This window comes from Lagopus leucura, unplaced genomic scaffold, assembly GCF_019238085.1.
Source record: "Lagopus leucura isolate 7727_CA_CO unplaced genomic scaffold, USGS_WTPT01 Super-Scaffold_100012, whole genome shotgun sequence".
NCBI classification, from domain to species: Eukaryota; Metazoa; Chordata; class Aves; order Galliformes; family Phasianidae; genus Lagopus; species Lagopus leucura.
The window spans coordinates 2,160,072-2,175,033 of record NW_024962267.1 but is presented as its reverse complement, the minus strand read 5'-3'; the positions used below and the strand labels follow the sequence as shown (position 1 = coordinate 2,175,033).

At 34.6% G+C, this 14,962-nt stretch overlaps 1 protein-coding gene across 9 annotated transcripts in view; it reads right to left on the bottom strand.

Moving 5' to 3' along the window:
• Nucleotides 1-11,685, bottom strand: part of LOC122181706 (sodium channel protein type 2 subunit alpha) — a 53,187-nt gene extending 41,502 nt beyond the window's left edge. For 4 of the 9 annotated variants that reach the window (XM_042874346.1, XM_042874348.1, XM_042874351.1 and 1 more), the window contains exons 1-6: nt 11,419-11,685; nt 8,351-8,469; nt 5,682-5,771; nt 3,951-4,079; nt 3,169-3,260; nt 2,020-2,292 (exon numbers count right to left, since the gene is read on the bottom strand). In XM_042874346.1, the coding sequence (XP_042730280.1) occupies nt 2,020-2,292; nt 3,169-3,260; nt 3,951-4,079; nt 5,682-5,771; nt 8,351-8,469; nt 11,419-11,685 (970 nt within the window). Of the gene's footprint in view, nt 1-285; nt 295-2,019; nt 2,293-3,168; nt 3,261-3,356; nt 3,449-3,950; nt 4,080-5,681; nt 5,772-8,350; nt 8,470-11,418 lie in introns of all 9 variants that reach the window. The other 5 variants (XM_042874347.1, XM_042874349.1, XM_042874355.1 and 2 more) reach the window with 2 other exon arrangements.
• Between the last annotated feature and the right edge of the window lie 3,277 nt (nt 11,686-14,962).

The following is a 14,962-nucleotide window of genomic DNA, read 5'->3' as shown; positions in this document are numbered from 1 at the left end:
ATACCAGGAAAGCAAGAAAAACAATGAAGTCAATATCCTGATTTTTGTTCATGTAATTTTATATATATATATCACTTAGAGTTACTTCTTATAATTATTAATTACATACTTGAATATTACTTGAAAAATCATGCAAGTGTTTGCAGCATGAAAGCACTGCACATAACAACATGCACAATAAATTTTTAACTAGATCTTGACTTGAGATCAAGACAGTGGAGGAGAAATCAAGCTTTCATTGTACAAGAAAAATAATCAATGTAATCCTGTTACAGAAGACTGTACTTGAAAAATCTACATTCTGTTAAACTAACAGAATTACTGAACAGAACACTGCTAACTATTATAACAGGGTTCAAAATTAATTCAGTGAGTGAGATGGAAGACTAAAAAATCCTTGGAACATCCTTTCTTTCTCTCTCTCCTCCTTCTCCTGCTATTCTGCTTTCCGACCCTCTCCCACCCTTTCTCTTTTCTGCTGTGATGTAAAAAGGAAAAATCAGTTTGTCATCAATTGCTTGTTTGAGATTTATAAGGCAAAAAAAAATGGGAATCTCTAGTGGAAATTTTGGGTCGGGTGACATATTAAACTGAAGTTGCCAAAATTAGGCATGCTCTGGCTGTTCCCCGGAAAGCAGATGGTTCCTTGAGATTCACCGCCAGCTGGCATGGATTAGGTTAGCTGGCATGAACTATCCCAGGGCTAACACTAAAGAGACAAGCAAGGAATTGCAACCAGTTCATAAGGACTTTTTCTACTCTACACTACCAGTATATGATGGAGATAGCAAAAAATGTGCCTATTTTAAAGAGAGAGAATGTGCACATCACTTCTACATCTGCAGTCTATTCCCTGACATCAGTTAAGAGACAATAGGTTTGCAGGTATTTAGGTGCTCATATAGTTATTCCCTGTGAGAGATTTACTTGCACTCATCATGAGTGTAAAAATGCAGACAGGCACCGAGATGGATTTTAAAAATTATGCGTGTAATTCACATTCCTATGTGCCACAGCTCATAAGCAAAGGATCCAGATAAACTATTAAATCAGCTCAGCTCAACTGTCAGCGCAGTATTTTAGAAAAAATATATACATGTATATATATATATCAATTTTTAAATAACAAGATAATGATAAAGTAATAGTCAATACAAATTTATCAAATATATGGCATACATAAAACCATTCCTCTCTTCTCCTTTGCCAACTTACTAACAGGATAATAGCCCCAGAGACAACTTACACATGACACCTTCTGAAGCAAATAAAGATCCTTTTTTAAAGATCCTTAATCTGTTTTATAGCAAATTTCATTAACAACTCAAGCCATGAAATAATACAAAAAAATAACATCAAGTATTCTGAAGATATCAAGCTAGGAGAGAAGATGATCAAAATGTAGAATGACCTTTACAACTGATAAGCTGGTCTGAAAGCACTTGGATTTATGTCAACAGAGAGGAAAGGAAAGCAGAGGAAAAGAAAGGAGGAGAAAGGATCTTTTCCAGAGATTTTTAAGGATGGGTTATCATCCAAAATCTTTTTCAAGCCTGGATTTCTAAGATACTACTAGCATGCTGAGATGATAAGTATATTAAAAGATTATAAGGTAGTTTATGATGCTTTAATCCAAAAGCATTTAGGTGTTAAACTGAGGCTTCCTAATTTTCAGGGATACAAGGATCAGATTCAATATTCATATTCTTCCAAGCTTTAGGATTTTCTGCAAATATCATAATCAGTAGAAGGTTATATATATATATATATATATATATACATAGGTATCCAGTACAATATTATGTTAAACTACAGTATGATGGTTGCTTTATTTAATACGCAAGGTGTGTTTTTTTAATGAATCTGAACTGCTAAAACTATGAGTGCTTTTATGCCTTTTGGATAGGTTACACCATTTTAAATGAAAATATATTCATATGTTTTTGTCTGTCACAAAATCTGTCACAAAATTTTTTCAGAAAAAAAAACAATGAAGTAGTTGATATAATGGATTCTTACTTTTATCTTCTATGTATTCATCCCAGTTAAATATTGTCATTGTTGTATTAATAAATGTACCATTTTCACCTAAAGAGCTATTAAAGTAGGTAATAACAGTTGTTTCAAAAGTAGAATTGTCTGGAGGCCACTGTAGGCATTTATTCCTCAAGTTGCCCATGAACAGCTGCAGCCCTATTAGTGCAAATACACTCAGACAAAACACAGTCAGGATCATAACATCCGAGAGCTTCTTCACAGACTGAATTAGGGCTCCCACGATAGTCTTCAAGCCTGCAAAGAGGAAGGATCTTTATTATGATACTAAGCAGATACTAAACACATACAAACTCATGTGAATTTTTCTGATAAAGATTTCATGCAAAATGATAACTAAATGAGTCTAATGTTTGTGATACAACAGTATCTGTTAAAATATTGATTACTTGTGAAGATGAATGAAAAGCTGTAAGTTTATGCTTATTTTAGAGTGTACAGAAATAAAAGTAGATCTTACCCCAAACATATTCTTTATGCCAAAACAAGTGATTTTATTATTCATGCTATACCTCCACCCTACATAGGAAAGTTTGCTTTTGCTGATGCTTCTTGCCCAAACCTTTCTTACATGAACCATTTAAAATTGTTCTGCATTTATAAACCTGTTATAAAGTTGTAATGAATTCATATTTTAAAGATAACTTCTGATATGAGAGGGCTGATGGTTTGGAGAAGAAAGACATCTTTAAAATAATTCCCCATGCAAGGCCCATGCTATCCTTTAGAATTTAATTTTTTATACATGACATTTGAAACTCAGTTAAAGTTGTATATCGAGTGCCTGCAATAAATGAGAAAATTTGCATCAATATGAAAGCTTAAAATTAACTTACAGTTAAAACATATAAAGAAAAGCTTGATGTCGTAAGATGCAAATCACATAGGCTGTTTACTGCAAATATCTCATGCAAGTGTTTGTTAAACTCAAAGGCTGACTTTTAAAAAGAAAATGCAGCTAAGTAAAAAAAGCAAAAATCAATTTAAATGAAGTCTTGATTCCTGCTTTTTTATTTTATTAAAAATGTGTAACAAACAAGGCTTATGCTTCAAAAACGTGAGTATAGCCTCTGTGGAACAACAGTCAGCCTCAGTGTTTAACCTAGCTCTCACCTGGAATGACTGATATTGTTTTCAAAGCTCGGAGAACTCTGAATGTTCTCAACGCTGAGACATTGCCCAGGTCCACAAACTCTGTCACATATCTGTAATAGGGGAGTTCACACACAAACACAATGACAGCACACAAGTAACAGTTGGAGAAACGAGGGGCCTAACACCTCACACCAACTACGTCTTACCTGGGATTACAGAAATAGTTTTCAAAGCTCTCAATACTCTGAAAGTTCGAAGAGCTGAAACATTGCCTAGGTTTACAAATTCTGTTACATACCTGTAGGATTAAATCACAGTTACTCAGAATTGAGGCAGATTTTATCCTTATTGCTTGGGTCTTTGATAAAGACCTTTTCACCGTTCACTGTATTTTGCCTGTGTTATAAATGTCCTTCTGATTGTAAAATTAAATTAATTTATCAAAATAAGCCACACTGACTTGTTTTTGAAACCTAATTTTGTCAGCTTCTAGTAGAAAGTCAAAATGATTCCTTTAATTCTGATATGCAGAAAGAAGACAGGATATGAACAGTTCAGGCTGATGGCATTCACAATCCTAATGGGCTGACACACCACGTTGGCCTCTGCAGCACATGCTCAGTTAGAAATACTAAAATGTGTAAAAGAGGTAGAAGAAACATATTGAAACTGCAGGAAGTCCAGGCTCCAAATGTTCTGGTTGACAAAATATCAGGCAATTTTTAGTCACTAAGTTCATCCTGTCTGAAAGATTTAAAAAAAAACAACAAAAAACAAACCAAAATAAACAGAAGACTTACGCAAATGTAATGACAGTGAAATCTAGCCAGTTCCACGGGTCTCGAAGAAATGTAAAATCTTCTAAGCAGAAGCCCCTTGCAAGAATTTTAATAAGTGATTCAAAGGTATAAATTCCAGTAAATGTGTATCTGAGGAAAATACGCAAGATAGAGTTTATAGAAACATACTCATGTCATCCCTATTCAGTATGCTCTTTACTCCCATTTTCTACTCTTTGAGAAGCATAAGAATTTAATAGATATAACCAGCTTCAAACATCCGTAGAATTTCTTCCTTAAAGAAGAAGAATCAAACTTTGATTAAAAGACTACATAACAATCCATAAATTGAGTTTCAAATGCTATAACCTATGCTAATGAGTCAGTTGCAAAATTCCCTGTACTTCATTGGTACATATTTATGTCCAACTAATTCTACGTTACAAGAAAAAACTTATAAAGTCATGATTTCAGAAGTTGCTTCCAGTCTTAATATTAATTTCTTCAGTATTATTTTTATGCTGAAATGTTATAGAGTACCATGATCTGGCAATGTGTCAAATCACATCAGCCCTCATTCACTTTGTTAGAGTAGCTGTAGCCAGTAGTTCACCCTTAGCTAGAGAAGCATAGTACTGGAACAAAATCAATGTTTTCAGATGCAAAATCCTGTGCAAGACCAATCAAAACTTTTTACAGATTCCAATGAAATTTAGTGCTTTTTTTGACTAAATAAAGTTTGCTGAAATACAAAAAGTATAAATGCTTAATTTTGGCATTCTGAGTCATTTCAATTCTCTATCTCCAAATGACACCTTTTTGAAATCTAGTTTCATTTATATTTTTAATGGAAAAGAAGGTAAAACAGACTGTTTCAAGCTAAACTGCTTAAAAGGCTCACACTGGTTTTCAGACGCAATTAACCTGAAACCAATTTTCCTGTATGATATTTTTCAGTTCAGTCACTAAGAAAAAGCAAAAAACTTTTTCCCACACACCAGGGCACAATGTGACATGAATAAATATTCAAGCCAGCTATATTTATTCGTGAATATTATATGCTAGATATCCTGAATACACATATGTTCATACGTAATTCAAAATGAGAATGCCTACACTGACTTTAATTGTCCTATGATTTCGTTGTTGATTACTGAAGATTAAACATGTACTTATCATCCAAATCAGATTGAAGTGAAGTTGCATCAGAAGCATAAGATGTTACTACATGAAGCATCATAAAGAGCATTATTTTGCACTGCCTTGGAACAATCACAAAATATGCATTTTGTGCATATTGATGACTGGGGTTGATGCCAGATTGGAACTTTTCTCTTTCTAGCTGCTATTTCCCATGGGAGGACTAGCCAGTCAGTGAAACACTTTTGAAAAAGCTTATTTTTCATTAAAAAAGAAAACATTCAATAACAGATTGTCTTTACTGCACCCTTCATCTATGCCAGTTCCTGCAATGCATCCATCCTTTTTACATACTTGTAAGACTAGAGTCCTGCTCCTACACTACCCACCTAAGATTGCAGAGAATGCAAATTGAACTTTCCTTGATGAAGGAAGCATTGTAAAATATATTGATTCAGTATTACACAGAAGAAGTTAGCATTTGAATGGCTGTTCAAAACATGTTACAAAGTAGCTGCTGTCAGTAGATGTTATCCTTATTAGTGTAACATCATTAATAGCAGTTTATTTCAGATGACTGAATATAGTTCAAAGAAAATCCATTTCACTTACTCTACATTCTTTGTCCAGTCAGGAGGGTTACTCATGGTCATAAATACACAGTTGGTCAAAATAGTGCACATGATAAGCATGCTGAATAATGTGGGTTAAGAGTTAAGGAATGTAAGCCAGAAAATCTCATTAAAAGAACATCAAACAAGATCCTGGTCTGGCAGACATCCAGTATCAGGAGATATTTATCCCTCCACTGCAATGCTGACACTCAGAGAAAAGCACTGAGCATAGTGCTTTCATAGTCACTTTTTTAAAGCTATGACAATCACACACTAAAAATTAGAAAAACCGAAATATATAGAAAATATAGAAAAAAAATAACAATATCATGGATGTTTTTTCTCTTTTTAAATAATAACGTGAACGTTGAATGTAGTGGCTTCTAATTTAGTGGAATAACACCAAAAAAGTGTTTTTATTGGATGATCTAGACAAATACCATCTAGTTCTTGCATATAAAACAATGAAAGGTACATTTTCTTCATTTCTTTCCTTTAATTTTCACCATAAAATTAGGCACATATCAAAAATTTGTTATAATATATACATATATAGAAAACTAGTTGGCACATTTTAATAGAGAGAATAGATAAATTTGTGAGAAAATTATTTTATCTGCATTTGCTTTTTGTAGCTACATTTTTTGTAATATAAAAAGTGGTAGTGAACAAGTCACATTTTATTCTAAAAAAACAAAAAACCCTAAAGAAAATCTTAGAACAATTCCATGCTATAAACACTTTCACTTATTTTGACAGAACTGCTCTGTAGTTACAAACCTTCAATTTCAGGGCTAATACATTACAGATGAAAACAGGAACACAAAAATGAAAACCAATCACACAGATGAAGCATACAATGTCCACATGATGGCACCATCACCAAAAATTAGAAAGATAGCAAAGCCTGTTCTTAGAAAAGCTTTAATTTCTCTAACTAAAATGCAGGTTTCCATCCTGCTACAATCTAGAAATCTGAGTATTATGGTGTGGCAAGTATTGTGATGTTCCCCTCACGTTTCCTCTGTATGTCTACATTAACCAAAAATAAAGTAAAAACTTCAAGCAACGGTAAATACCTCTGACTTCTGAACTGTATGGCATTACAGCCAGCAGATCTCTGGATCTTTCACATCTGTGAAAGTGTCTTAAATCTTTTAATCAGAAGGTAGCCTCTTGCTATACAATTCATATCGAAAAGAGCACAAGAGAAAAGACACTATTTTAAAACATAGCACATAATGAGTACTTACAAGTCTATGTTTACATCAGCTTTCAAAGCCCTTTATGATGAAATATCCTCTCAAAATCCTCACTACTCTTTCATCAGGGAGAAATAACTGGACTATACCTTCCCAAAATATTACAGTTTTTTAGTATTTTGACTTTGGTCACTCCAACTATTCACCACCATCTCAGTTCTACAATCTTCCATTACTCCATCTAATTGCTTGTTACAAGCTATGGAGTGTCACATAACTGTCAAATAATTATTTGTAGTGACACCACTAGCAAGTGAATACCGACTACATAGTGTTGCCTTTTGAATGACTTGAAGTCATCTGCAGGCTAGCCACTGATAACGTTGTCCAGCATTTATTAGACAATCACATTTATCAAACTTCTACACCAGAAGTATAATAGAATCCTTCCAAGGGTTATTCTACGGCATCCTAGGACCCCTCTATGTAATGCCACCAAGAAAATAAAAAAACCCACAACCAAAAAAAGCACTCAAAACCAAACTGATTTCAATGTGTTTGTGTTAGACTCTTGTGAAATATCAGGGTGCAAACATTTGTATATGCTTCCTAAGTAATCAGATTTACTGAAGTCAAAGCCCTCAATGACCCTCTATCAGTATCTGGGATCAGACCACAATAATGATAACTTAAAGATCTCCAGCACCAAATTTAGATTTTTATCACAGTGGAACTGGGAAATCCCAACAACAGTGAGGATGCCTATTTTATTCATATACCAAAATACTGAGAAAGACAAAGTGATAGGTTTGTCATTATGACTACTTAGCTTTATAAATTTCTACCAATAATGTGGAAAATCCAACCTACATAGACAGAAGTAAAAGTTTATAAGGTTACAAGTGCATAAAGCAATAACAATGAAGGAATAGACAGCTACATAGGGCTGAGAATGCAAATAAGAAACCTAAGCTGTTCTATCAAACTAGCTTTGGATCTGAATCAAAAAATGAAAAGGAATAACGAAACAAGATTTTCACTAAAAATTCAACCAAGTACATAGCTGGGATCAAAGATTTCATTTTAACATACGGTGTTGGTGATAAACTGAAAGTATTTAGAGGAATATACCTGCAGTTTGTGAAAAATGTGGTGGAAGTGAAAAGATGAAAAAAAGCTTGAGGATTGCATGGAAAATGAGAGGAAAGGAAGAAAAAAAAGGAGGTGAAAGATGAAGGACAGAGGAAGAAATTGTAAACAGAGATGACTGGTTGTCTCCTGATGTTGCTGTATTATGATCCAGCAATAACAAACAAAAAAGGGGAAAAGAAGAGAGAAACAACAGCAAGAAGAGAGACAAAGCACTACAGATCATATCAACCATGCACACGTGCCAGTGAATGATTTAAGTACTAAGCAACATCTCATTGACAACAGCTTTAGACTGACCACTTGAAAAGGATATGAATGTACCAAAATCTTAATAGCTATTTTTCTAAGAGGATTGAAAGGAGTTAACATGTACAGGGCAGAGGTGGCACTGAATCGGAATATTGCCTTCCCTTTATTCAATACTATGAAGGTCTGGAAAAAGAAACACAGAATTAAAAATTACATTTAAAAGACACCAACAAGTTACAGTTTATAAGGTCAAACTCTGAATCATTTTCATTCCATCATTAACCACATATGGTCAAACTCTTCTATTTGCATTTCCCACTTTGCCCATCTCAGAATCAGAATCCCCTTGTCTAGTTCACATACAATGGAATTGCATTAAAATGTTTTAAGAATTTATTTAGAAATCATAAGCAATCCTGATATTGCTAGCTAGAAAATAAAGACAGGTACATTGAGGCGCTAAAATACATTCTATAGCTTATAATATATCTACTGGTGCATGTAATATTAAAAAAAAAAAAAAAAAAAAAAACCTCATGAAACCATCAGTATTTCCTTAATCAAATAGCCAGAATTAATTATCATACCATAGAAGTACTAAGGCAATAGTACCATGGAGTGATATGGTTTTCAAAAGTGAAATAGTGTAAAGGAAATTGCAAGTGTTCAATAACCAGTTTTTGGTCATAACATAAATACGTGGATAGTTTTCACTGTAATTCAAGAAATAATAAACATATTGCTTCTCCCTGTAACTATTTCATGCGAGAGCTTCATACCTGCAACTCTGTCTACTTTTCTTACACCACACTTTACTTTTACCTAATACAGAATTCAATAATCTACGTATTTTCACTATCTCTCCATGGTTTAGCAATGATTTGTGTATACTGCCAGCATTATATATGCATATATATATAAAATATTTATTTATATATAAATGTAACAGTATTCTTAAAGCCTGAGAAAGAAATATAAAGAGTTTATTTAACATGCAGTGCTTTTAAAAATTATTTAGATATCCACGCATTTGGGTAAATTCCTATCTATTTCTATTTTCTTTCCAAACATGGGTGAAAGTTCACTCTCGCTGAAGATATGAGGATCTACCTACCATTGTGACAGCTGTAAAAAGCCTGAAGGGACATAACCCATAAAAAAAGCTGGAGCACTGCCAGGAGCTATCACCTATCTCAGCTGGAATCAGAGGGCAGTGTTTTCAAAGACTCTACTTTCTGAGAAGGTGTGCCAAATGCAGCAGATGAAATCCAGGAAACACAAGTCCTCCCCGTGCTTGGAATCATAAACTTTAGCTCTTCCAAATGAAACATATGTTCAGATACACAGACACATGTTGATTCTCAGACCATACTTAGGTTCTTAACTGTAAAGGAGAAAGAATTCATCTCTAAAGTGGAATCTTTTCTACCACTGCTTTTCAACTCTCTTAATATTCTCCCTTGAGTTTAGAAACTCTGTTCCAAAATCAGTTTTTCATGTCTTCCGTTTCCTTTGCTCTGACACAACATTTGATGATACATCATTTGAGCAATGCTGGCTTACCAAGACAAATTGAAAAATTAAAATGCAATCTGACCTAAATACACAAGTAGGAATGTTCAAAAATATACAAAGAGCACCAAGAAAAATACCAGAAGAAATTATGATTGCAAAATATGTAATTTGGGGTCTCATGTCTTGAGCTAGAAACCTAGAAGCTATGCTTTTGCAAAAGAACAAGACAACTGCTATATATGCCTAATTCAGGGGCAAGAAATTCAGGACTGTACTTCATTTGCACGGAGAATTCCAGAAGTACTTTTCTGGTTTCCAAATCATGATAATGATAACTTAAAGATCTCCAGCACCAGATTTAGATTTTTACTACTGTGGAACTGGGAAAGGAGGAAGGAAAGGAATCAACATTTGGACCCAAATTTCTTCTGCCTTACTTCTGGTCTTCCACAGGATTACCCACTCGAGTAAACTAGGTAGAAAGAAATATTTAGTTGGAAACCTAATTTTCAAATTTAAGTCACAATTCTCCATAAATCAATTGAGTTTTGGAAATTCTGCAATGAACACTTAAGGTAGAGATGATTTATTTTAAAGCTGTTGTCTCTGTTTAGCATATCCTTAATTCTTGTAGTAAAAATATTTAAATTATTATTATTTTTTGCTTAATTCAGTTTTTCTTTTTCCTAAAAATTCTTCCATGTTTACTGATAGTACAAAAATAATACAAAAAATGTTATGCCAAAAGCTGAAGGAATGGAATTCTGGAGGAAACCCATGGCCAGATGGGTAACAGTCTACAGTTTAGCACTATTGTGTTTGGCCACACAGTTGTTGCTGGGTTTTACCGTGCGTGTTCTTATTTTTTGTATTCTTACTTTTTCCTCTTTTTTTTTTTTTTTTAAATGAACATGTCTATAAAGTATATTTAAAACTACATGAGACTTTCTGGACACTACAAGAGGAATTTCTACCTTCTCTTCATTTATTTGCCTCTGTCAAACACTTCCTTTGTTGGTGTTTCAATCAACGAGGAACATAAATGCGGATATGAAAAATTTCTCACCCAGAGTATCTAAGTTCCAAGTTCTCTACTGAACGGACTGAATGAAAATGAAACACCTTCAACATATCCTGAGAAATTACTTTTCCATACTTTCATATCCTTTATGCATATCCAAGAGAATGCAGCCTAAGCCTTCCATGTGACAATGAAGAAAGTCAGGGAGAAGGTGTCTAGCTGCCTTGGAGATGGACTCCAAAATGATCTGCTACTCACATGTCTTATAGATCAATTGATGAAAAAATAGCATGCTGAAGATAGCCCTTGTGCTACTTTTTCAATAGTTCTCCTGTGAATAAAACACTGAAAGCTACAAATTTTAACGAAATGCCAAATATATTAAAATAAACCTGAATCCACTTCTACCCACAGACTGGATTCCACCAACTTGAATTTCTAACTTCTGTTCTTACAATTGAGATTTCTGCCAAAGAAAGAAATCAGAATATAATGGCAAAGACTTGATCTCTAACAGTGGGAATGCTAAGCCTGCCAAGAGAGTCTGCTGTACTTTCATCTTCTTTCAGTTTCACAGAAAGATACAATACACTCACTTTTTTATTGATGTAATATGGGTCCAGGTCTTCCAAGGGCTCAGATACCATTCCTGGAGGTATATCGCCGTAAATAAATGGCAGGGTCTTTCCTGCCTCCAAGTCGCTGTTTGGCTTTGGGCCATCTTCATCATCATCATCTTTGCGTTCTTGTTTGGATTTTTTAGCTTTTTCTTCATTGATACGTTGTTCAATAGCTGCAAGTGATTCTCTTGTGAAATAGCGGAAGCTGTCAGGTCCTGGTGGTACCAGCACTGACTGTGCCATCTTTTCATCCTGCACCTCTTAATTACTGTTTAGCCTCCCTCATAAAAAAAGCGCTAAAAATATAAACACACACACACACACAAAATTAGGGCAACATAAATAGTCACATACAATGCAAAAGAATATACCTGCACAGAAACTTCTGTGGGACATCTTCCTTAAATACAGTAATTATCAACCAAGAGGAAGTTGCTTTTTTCATTTGCTTTTATTTCAGAATAAACCATTTTCCTTTGCAGCTTGACTGTTGGTGGTAACATTTAAAATTTTATTAATACTTTTCAAGGTAGTTTGGCATAAACAAAACAAAAAAAAATGTATAAAAATGTCACATGTAATACAATAACATCTTTTCTTTTTCAAGGGTAATGAATAAAATAGAAGATATTTTTCCAGCACATTCACTGCGAGGCATGAGCAGTTCTGAACTGTTTACAGATCAGTGTTGAGGAGTTAGAATGCAGTCAGTTCACATCTTTATTATCCTGCTTAAGCTGCACCTTGAACCAACCATCCCTCTAGCTAAAAGGACCAAAAATGACTCTTAGAATCCACTACTGGCGCTTAGGGCCAGAGGGCTCAGTTGAAAGCAACATGAGATGCTCCTTCTGTTCAGGTACAAATATGCTGCCTTTGCAGAGCTGCCAGCTCAGGAAACAAGGAATCAGGCACAAGCACCTGTATTCCGATCCCCTGCCTGGCAACACATTGTGCACTGGAAGAATTGCTGAATTAAACAAAAACTGTATTCAATCATTAGATAACGCACTTTTAGGACTGATACCATACAAAATGTACAGTAACATTTTTAACTTTTCACTAACAAGGGCAGAACATTTTTTCTTAATAGCTCCAGACAGCTCAGTTAAAAAGAAGAAATGAAAAATATTCCTAATGCAAACACTTCAATCTGAAATCATAAACACTACCTCGGCTGTAGCCTTCCATTATTTTTCTCAAGTCCTTATCCTGAGTAAGCACATTAAAAATCCAGCAAATGCAATAAAAAAGTAACTTCTCTGTAAGTCAATATATCCAAGAAATGATTATCAAATTAAAATAATGCAACAGTTAAAATACAATCTGAATAATCCTATTTTACTCTTTTCCTAAATATACACATTCCTGCACAGCAGCAACAAATTCGGATTTTGGAAGCCTGCTAAATAAACCGCAGCACAATGCTTTCCCCTCCTTTTCATCCATATGCATATGGCTCTTTACACCTACACAGACATGCACACACGTCCCAACTTCTCCCTACAAACAACCCCTTCCATTTCAGGCAAAAGCACCTGGGGCATTCTGTCATGGATGGTCTGTAGCAAATTGCTGCAAGAACAATACACAGACTGGCAGCAGCACAAGGGTTAATTAGGAAAATGCAAGTGGTCCTGCTGCAGAATCCTGCCAGATTTTATTGTTAATCACAAACATTTTTAAAAGGCATAATTCTGTCTTAATACTGCTGGAAACAATTAAAAATTCATTACCAGTGTAGAATCTTGCACTTACTGGGTTTGGAATGGCACCCAGGAACACTGCAGCTAAATTCCATCATGTCTTTTCCTTTTTTTTTTTTTTTTTTTTTTTTTTTTTTTTTTTTTTTTTTTTTTTTTTTTTTTTTTTTTTTTTTAAGTCTCCTACAGACCACACCTAACTTCCTGCTGAAGGATCTTGGTTATTGAAGTCAACCCCGGCATTTCCTGGGAGCCTACTAGGTGTTGTAACTCTTTCTGCCACTAGATGGTAGTGATGTACATCCAAAAATTCGCGTCAGAAACGGCAAAGAATTTTTTGCACACTCAAGCACTTGCTTAAACTGAGACTCTGCGACTAAAATATATGACTTTATATAACCAGCCAGGTCTCAGGATACTCACAAATTCTTTTGAATATAAAGCAGCTACTGCTGTTGAGACGATAGCTGTTAAAACTGAAAGGTGACACCGAAAAGAAAGTAGGAGGGATAGCAAAAAGAGAAGTAGGAAAATGGAGGCTGCACAGTGTACAACAAAGGCAGTTGCTGAGTCTCTCTGCAGTCTGGCTTATTTTAAATTAAAGCTTTTATTTTTTAAAACACATTTATACAATATGTTTAATGTTTAATCTAGGAATCTCAGCAATGCAAGGGAAGGACTGAAGTTTTTAATGCTCACTGCAGTAGTGAATTCCTGTACAGCAACTGCCATCCATCAGCAAGAAGCAAGCCGCAATCACCAAAGAGCAAGGAGCACTCCCAGATGGCAAACCAAGGAGATACCATTCCTGGCCCTGCAGCACCTAAATGCCATTTTGCTTCTTGTCTCTCTCACCCTTTCTCTGTATTTTCTACATTTACAGATTTTCAATCTTCTTTCTCCTGCTGCAGTAATCTCACTTTTTTTATCCTCTCTTTCTCAGCACCAGAAATACTCTGCCCTTCCCTCCTACTCCCAGCCATATCCAAATCTCTTTCAAACTTCTTGAGCAACACATTCCTGTAGCTATAGATTCAGACCTGCAAGCAGCCAGTTACTTCTGTCCCTCAGCCACCTCCTTTCCTTGCGCTGTGAAAAGGATTAAGGAAGCTGAGGAAAGTAATAAAAAGCAAAGGGTCACTATGAAGTGAGAAAGGAAAATACAGAAGGTTAAAAGAGGCCGTTTCTGTGGCTTTTAAGAGAGGACAAGAAAGAGAAGGACAAATACCAAGATGATTCTTTGGCAATTGTGGCGAGAGAAAAAAACAGTCTGACTGGACCAAAAGAGAGTTTTCAAAAGTTTGAAGCAATTAAGAACAAATACACCAAACAAGAAATATATTTTAGTTGCATGAGAACTATTGATTTGGTTTGGGATCATTTAGACATTACAGAATATTTAAAGATAATATTAAAAGTGCTTTTTAAATGAAAATTATTCTGATGGAGTTTTGTAATTTCATAAATGATTCCACGAAATCAATAGAAATTTTGCAAACATTTCTTTGTAACCAATTTTTTTTTTTTTTTTTTTTGGCTAAAAAGCTTTGCATGAAAACTTCTGGCTGGTTTAAATTAGTATTGTGGTTTACTTGAAGCAGCTCTGCAGTCTCAAAATAAAAGAATTAAGAGACAGCACAGATTCACAGGAGTAAAAGATCCAACTACAAAAGGATGCTTATTATTTACAGATGTAATTTGTATATACGTTTGTACAGCTGCTTAAGAAAATAAACCAAGTACCTGAAAAGCGTGGCTAATTCACACAATATAGGAAAGGAACTTTGCTCTGTTGTGACTGTTACTCCATGCTAAAT